Source organism: Haematobia irritans, chromosome 5 (assembly GCF_050003625.1).
Source record: "Haematobia irritans isolate KBUSLIRL chromosome 5, ASM5000362v1, whole genome shotgun sequence".
Lineage (NCBI taxonomy): Eukaryota > Metazoa > Arthropoda > Insecta > Diptera > Muscidae > Haematobia > Haematobia irritans.
Genome location: NC_134401.1, coordinates 37,433,047 through 37,441,281, shown reverse-complemented (window position 1 = coordinate 37,441,281; position 8,235 = coordinate 37,433,047). Strand labels below are relative to the sequence as shown.

Sequence of the window (8,235 nt, the reverse complement as noted above, 5' to 3'; positions counted from 1 at the left end):
ATCTTACAACAAATTTTGTTATTTGTTACCTAGTGTTGTTGAATAATGTCACATAATGTTAAGGCAAAAGTTTTTTTGTATCCCACAGCTTCATAGTGATTTAAAGTTGGCATTAACTATAACTTCTCACCTGCTTGTATTCCCATTTTAATTTCCAAATATTCTTTGGGTCAGCCTACTTTGAAATTTAGTTTTCCTTTTTGGGTGAAATAAAACACACACATATACAAATCCAGTTACAAAAATAAAACATTTATTTTTAACTATTTATTTACAACTAAAAATATCTATAGATAATTTTTCTAGGGAGTTAATAATTAATAAAGCAAACAAAATCAATTACACATAGAAAAAAAACAGATATACATAAATCATATAAACGATATACTACAATATACTACACGCAAAAAAATAATTCTTTCCTCCCAAACGAAATTTTAGACAAACAAAATTCGTTTCTCATTTGCTTTTCGCTGTAAGGAAGTGTATTTGGAAGAAAAGTATATACTTTTTGTGATAAACGTTTATTCTTTTCCAGGATGTAAAAACAATTTCATAAAGACTAGCTCAAAAAAAAACATTATTTTCTTGCTAATTGCATTGTCCCTCACATCTTTCTCACATCCACGAGGATTTTTAGTTCTTAACACCTTTTCCTGTAATACCAACAATGTAGAAGAAATTATACGATTTTATAATTTAAAAATTTTTTTACCTTTCGCCTGGACGGAGAATCGAACCGCGGACCATGCACATTGTAAGCCAACACACTAACCACTGAGCTATGTACCTGTTATGGTCATCAATAGATAAATATCCATATAAGTTATATTTATATAGCATAGCTTGCGGCGCCCACGAACCGAATAAACAAAGTTTATTCAACAGAAACAAACATTTAGTTTGGCACCGTGGAGCAGTGGTAGCTACGTCCGACTCTCATGCCAAGGGTCGTGGGTTCGATCCCTGCTTCGGCCAAAGTTTTTTTTTTGCTTTTGTTTTTTTTTTACATATATTCCAGATATATTCGGAAGATTCCGAAAAAATGTTCAACATTACATTGTACTATATTAAATTTTGAACTGTAAAATGTGTCTTATTAAAGACCTAAAGTCAGAAAAGAACAGTGTTTGATATAAACGAAATGGACTGTGTTGTTATTTCAAAAATAACTTTTTTTATTGAAAATAAAAATTTTGTAACAAACGAATTTTTTTGGTGATAAAAGTTTAAAATTTTCGAAGCAATTCAAAAAACTCTAACAAAAGAAAAACGTTTTCGGTACACGTTTTCCAAACGTTTTTTTTTCTTTGCGTGTATAATCCAATAGAATAGGCAGAAAAAAAACTTGTAACTGCCCAACTAAGTGATAAAAAGAATATCATAAGTTGGAAATTCCGTGTTATTAAGGTTGGCATAGTAACTCAACCCAATTCTAATTGAAACAAAATGTTGACAAAATGTTATGACGCTAAATGGTGTTGGAAAACCTAAAATAAAGGCAAGTACAATAACAGTAACCTCGGAAGTACAAGTATTTTTGGATATTAGAGTTTAAATATAAATTCTTACAAAAAAACTATTTCCTATAAATAGAAATTAGTATTGCTTTTGACCCGCCTGATAAATACTAGAAAACACATAAATCTAATTCAGTACATGAAGCTAAATTACTTTAATTATTGCTAACCTGAGCATAGATGGACATAATACAAATGGATATTATATCCTGAAGAAACATTTTTTTATTCTAAAAGGGAAATTAGAAAAATCGTTTATGTTGTTTTAGCTTAAAAATTAAGAGCAAAAAAATTATTTTTTTCTACAGGTTCCTTGTGAAAAGAAAAAAATGTATAAGGTTATAAAACTTGGTACATATTTTTGTTTGAACAGAGTTAGTTAGTTATTAATGTTAAAATGAAATTTTTGGAAAACTAAAATTTTATTTTGATTTTAAAATAAATATGGATCACCAGTTTTCTTGTAAAAAGAAAAATAATTGTACACTGAAAAAAAAAGCATGCCAGGTTCCAAGGATTTTGTCTTTACTTTAACAATTTTGATATTGATTCCGAGCCAAAGAAGCGGAGAATTCAAGTAAAGATACTTTTAAGGCGCAATTCTCTTTTAAATTTGGGATTTGTGTACTTGACTCTAGGAAGCAAATTTTAATTTTTTGCTTTTTTTCTTCATATGCTACCAAAATCCTTTAAAAATAAGTTAACGACAACTTTATTTTCCAAATTCAGACACGACTTCCAGTAGAAATTATGATGATATGTTTCAAGTAAAAAAGTCTTTAAAATAAAGTGTTTAAAAACATGTTCCATTTTTGAACAATTGTTTGCTTTGTAGTCAAAATACAAAAAGACAACAAATTTAAAGACAATTTCATTAAATTTAAAGAATTTTTCTGAATTATTAAAGTCAAGTTGACCTTAGCCCAAAAAATTTTCTTTCATGTTATGACACCCATTTTTAAGTCCAATCACTTGATTATAAGGAAAACATTACTTCATCGACTTGGGGGAAAAGCTTTATATTAGAGAAATGCGACTTCTACGGTAAGCAAAATTTGCATTCGTATTTTAAGGACATGAAATCTTTGGTCTCACGACAATATTTTTTTCAGTGTATAAGGTAAAAAATTGTTTGTTTTATTGTTTGAATTTAAAAAAGAAAAAATTGCATACTTGTTTTATATGGTTGACTCTTCCGTATAATTATTGATAGAAAATTATACAGAAGAGAAAAGAAAAATATATTATTTTTGAATAAGGTTATTAAATTTGGTAACTTTTTTGTTGGAACAGAGTCCAATTTAGTTCTAAATATTAAAAAGAAATTGTTTGAAGGATTAAAATTGTAATATATGTTATTTTTTTTAATTTAACTTTGGATACAATAAACCTTTGATTGAAGACTTAGGTCCTGCTGGAGAAAATCGTCTACAATTTAAAGGAAGACCGAAATTTATAGTGTCTTAAATTTCGGTCTTCCTTCCATTTTCGGGTCGTTACCGAGGATGCTGATTTTCGACCAAATCTTGCTAAGTCCTTAAGAAATTGAATGGGGAGATATGTTGGATATACTTCAAATGTAATAGTTAAAAAAATCCTCCGTGTAGATGTAAAAAATCTATATTCCAAATTTGCAGGTAAATCGTACACAGAAAAAAATTTCCAATTAAAATCTTAATTGAGTTTTAAAAAATATTCAATTAAAAATTTAATTGATTCAACAAATTTTTTAATTGAAATAAAAATCAAACACACAAATTAATAGTATCAATTAATTTTTTAATTGGATCAATTAACTTTTTAATTTTTTAATTGATATTATCATTTCTGTGATTGAAGACATTTCAATTAAAAAATTAATTGGATCTATTAATTTCGTGATTGAATCAGAAAAAATTTTTTTTGTGTGTACAGAAAAAACATATTTTTTCTCTTCAATTGCGAAAATATGAATTTTTAATTGAAATTTCTTCAATCACAAAAACGATATTATCAAACATCAACGTCCATTAAAAAAAATAATTAATACAATGAAATTTTTTGATTGATTTTTATTTTAAGTTATAATAAAATTTGCCAAAAAAGTTATAAATTTCACAGAAAAAAATTTCAGCAATATTGAATTTTCAAAAATATTCAATTGAAAATTTAATTAATTAAATCAATCACAAAAACTAAGAGCATCAATTAATTTTTTAATTGGATCAATTAATTTTTTAATTGACTTCGGTGATTGATACTATCATTTCTGTGATTGAAGACATTTGAAATAAAAATTATTTGGATCAATTAATTTCGCGATTGAATCCAAAAATTATTTTTTTTGTCTGTTATTCTGCTTTTAAAGATTTCTTTTTCGATTTTAGCAGGTAAACTGGAACTTAGTATCCACCTTTAACAAAAAAATTAATTGAATCAATTGAATTTTTAATTAGATTTTTTTTTATATTTTTTTTTGCGGATGAAAATTTATGTAATTGTTTGTTTATTTGAAATTGTTTCAATCACAAATATGTTAATACATTTAAACTACATATTATTACAACATTTTTTCGAGCTTATTGGGCAAGAAGATTAAGATAGATTTAATTGGACGTCGAAAATTCACTTGCTGAAAAATATAATTGATATTTTCCGGACATATTAATTACTCTTCAAACATGTAATTAAAAATTTTTAATTGAAATTTCTTCAATCACAAAAATGTTAGTATCAATAAACAAAGTAAATTAAAAAAATGTATCAATAAAATTTAAAAAATTCATTGATACACACAGAGAAGGAATATGATCAAGAGCAAAATGTTATTTTTGGACGGAGAACATGTAACATTTTTGTCACAACCCTGTTATTTTCTAGGAAATTATGTATATGATTGCGGCAATCAGATACATTTTTGCAACAAAAATGTTCCATGTTCTTCGTCTAAAAATTATATTGTGCTCTAAATATGTTTGAGGTGATCATGTTCCTTCTCTAAGTGTACTCTTAACTTTTGTAATTGATATTTGTTTTATTAAAAAAATTGAATCATTTACATTTTTTATTGAAACTTATATAAAATTCAATTAAAATTTTAATGGAAATTTGTTTAAAATTCCATTAAAAGTTTAATTGGAAAATTTTTTGTAATATTTTTTTTTTGTGCGGCTAAAATAGATCAATAAATTGGATTTTGATTGACATTCAATCACAAAGATGGTAATATCAATCACAGATTTAATTTACATTTTTTATTGAAATTTATATAAATTAAAATTTAATTGAAATTTGTTTAATTGGAAAATTTTGGTAATATTTTTTTGTGCGGCTAAAATAGATCAATAAATTTGATTTTGATTGAAATTCAATCACAAAGATGGTAATATCAAACATAGATTTAATTGGACGTTAAAAATTGTTTTGATTAAAAACATAAATGATTTTGTCGAAAATTTTAATTATGTGATTCACTTAGAACATTATGTGATTTCTATCGCAAAATTTTAATAATTTTTTATTTGCATATTTCAGTTTAGAATCAACAAAATACATACATTTTTTAATATAATTAAAGTATAGAATCAAATAATTTTTTAATAAAAAACCTACGCAATTACACAGGAAAAATATCACCAAAATTTTTACAATTAAAATTGTAATTTAATTTTAAAAAAATCAATTTAAAATTTAATTGTTCTTCCAAGTTTTTAAGTGAAATAACAATCAATCACAAAAACTAATTGTATTAACCCTCTAATGCCCCAATTTTTTTGTCAGCTGATTAAATATTCAATGTTAAGGACACCAAAGCAAGAAATAGGTTCTACTAAGTTCTACTAAGTTTTCTTTTTATTTTATTCATTTTTGTTGTTTTAAGGTGTGTTTTACTAAAAGCTTCCTTATTTATTGAAGCCCGCCTAAAGGTGGGATTGGGCATTACAGGGTTAATAAATTTTTTAATTGGAATTATTTTTTAATTGACTTTGGTGATTGCTACTATCATTTTTGTGATTAATTAAAAATTAATTAATTTCGTGATTGAAGACAAAAAATATTTTGTCTGTCTAAGAACATATCGATGCCCTCATTCCAGAGTACGCTAAGTCGGCTTAGCATGTTTTGATGGAGTTTGCTGTTTTTTATTCGGATTGATGTGAAGTGCATCGTGTCGAAAGTTCGAATTTATTGGACATTTCTATCAAAAGTTATGGTTAATATTGTACATAGCCTGTGACTAAAGTTTTAAAAAATTTTCAATCCAAAAAGGGCAACAAGCTTTGTTCGGTCTAAAGTGGTCTAAGTCATTTTTAGCCATGTTCTATTATCACTATTTTGAGTTCGTACATACTTAAAAAAAAAAAATTATAAAAAAATACGATTTTAAGACCGAAAATAAAGGAATTTCTATCTTATACGGGTTTTGAGAAATTTCAAAAAACAAAACTTTGAACTTGTTTCCTGTAAAAATCACTTTTTAGATTTAGCGTACTTTGGAATGTAGACATCGATATTGGATATTATATTTTATTTTATATTTGTTTTTTTTTAATTTGACATTACAGTTTAGTTTAGTTAAAAGCAATATTTGAACAATAATTGTTTCATTAACCCCCATTTTCATGAAGCTCCGTTAGTGCAACGTTAGCTAACGAACTTTTAAACCGAACTAGAGACATATCTGTCATCTTGTCTATATATTCCATATGCCAGCTAAGAGCTTAACTGCTGGAAATTTTTCAGTTAAAGTTAACTGAAGAGAAGATATTTGCAATTTACTTTCTGATAACTGGCAGTTAAAGCCTAACGAAGCCACATGAAAATGGCCGTAAATAAACAAAAAAATATTGTTTGATGAGATAAAATTTTCAAATAATTTTTGTAAAGGGATATATACTTTTTTTAAATTAAAATGATAATTGGACTAGTTAATATTCTAACTAAAAACCTATTCTTCAATAATTTTCTTTACATTCTTTGTTTTTTTAAGTTTTAAGATTAAAATTTAAAATTATTGTATTAATAATTTTTTTAGTTGGAAATTTTTTGTTATACGAATTTATTATAATTTCTGACAAAATTACATGGTTTCCGCTAAAAAGGTAATGTTATGCTTTTGAAAATTGTATTCCTTCACCGGGTGTATTAGGGGGCGGCTTTATTGAAAAATATTTGGTATATATTTTTACAAAGAGAAAATTTCATTTCAAGTTGCACGAAATAGTTTCTTGTTTAACAAAAAATTTATTATAATAACGAAAAAAATCATTATCATTACAAATTTCTTTCATTTGCCCAATTTTAATGACGCATTTCATTAATATTCTTAAGCTTACCAGCGGATCAGATTTTAAATAGATTTTTTTTTTTATTATTAAAAATAATTTAATTTTTTAGTTCATAGAATTTGACTTTATTGAATTTCTGTTTAGTTCGCCTCTGATAAATAATTTTACGATTTTACGATACAACATTCTAACATAGCCAAATTGAAGCATATGCTTATAACGATACATTCATACTTTCTTTAGCCAACGTAATCTCCCTGGAAGATCATGTCACATTAATGTGGAAAGTTAGCTTTTTTTTTTTTGATATAGGCGGACGGACGTAAGGACTATTTAAATTTATATGAAATAATTAATAACAAATTATAATTTAACACAAATATTTAAAAAAAAATCATTTGTTCAAACAGTATGTTACCAAATATATTACCTGCCTCTTCCACACTCTTCATTGACTTTTCAGGAAACCTCTATTGAATTTTACAGTTCTTCTTTGGTTAGAATATTAACACGAAACGATTCCAAGATATTCAATTTAATTGCTAATTCATGTTTTTTAGCTGCCGATACTTTGCCAGCTTTCAATCGTAGTAAACGTTTGGTTTCCTCCTCCACATAACCATAACCTTTCTCCATCAACTTCTGCATAAACATCTTATAGAATTGGGCACTGGTTTTATCCGAATCTTTTTTCAAAGATTTTTTCATTTCATCTGCTTTTGACAAGCGCTGCTGTTGTTCCTTCTCATCGAGATTCACAAAATTTTTCGCCAAATCATTGTAATCCTTGAGACAACCTTCTTTTCCTATAAACAAATTGGTATTTGTGGTCACAAACGACTTTAAATTATCCACTGTAATATCCAAATGACTTGGGAATCTGATATAATCCTCAACTCCATGACGGAAGAGTAAAATCCCAGGGAAATTCTTGTCATCAATATTATAACTTTCGCCCAGCTCTTTATTCTCATTATCACCATAATCCTTTATACCCACTGCAGCAATTAGCAGGTCATCGGTAACCGCATGGGCAGCCTGGGAGAAGGCCGAGTACGCTTCATGTTTCTCTCCATAGGGGAAGGCTATATCGAATTTCACCAAGGCATAGGGAAACCGAGCGATTGTCTTGTTAAATATAAGATCGTCCAATTCCACACATCCAGGGCAAATAGCTGCCTGGGCCATATAGGACAGGGCTAAACATCCAAAAATTATTAGCAATAAATTCCCCACTAAATTTCTTTTCATATTGGCTTTTTCTATTTTGTTCACTGGATTTATGCGATTTCTGACTTCTCAACCCGTAACCGTTGTAAGGGAAACTGACTGATACCACCACACCACTTTCATGCTATGCAGAGTGCTTGGAGTTATGGCTGGCTGGGCAATTCTAAACGAGAACTTGTACAAATTATTCTAGATTCGTGTATTTGTTGGTGTATTTT

The 8,235-nt window shown here is 27.2% G+C and overlaps 1 protein-coding gene across 1 annotated transcript; it reads right to left on the bottom strand.

The window, feature by feature from the left end:
* Positions 1-225: 225 nt before the first annotated feature.
* Positions 226-8,235, bottom strand: wbl (endoplasmic reticulum protein 29-like protein wbl). Its single transcript, XM_075311269.1, has 2 exons — positions 7,218-8,235; positions 226-1,490 (listed from the first exon to the last, which is right to left on the bottom strand). Exon 1 carries the CDS (start codon positions 8,036-8,038, stop codon positions 7,268-7,270), a length of 771 nt encoding a protein of 256 aa, XP_075167384.1. The 5' UTR covers positions 8,039-8,235; the 3' UTR covers positions 226-1,490; positions 7,218-7,267.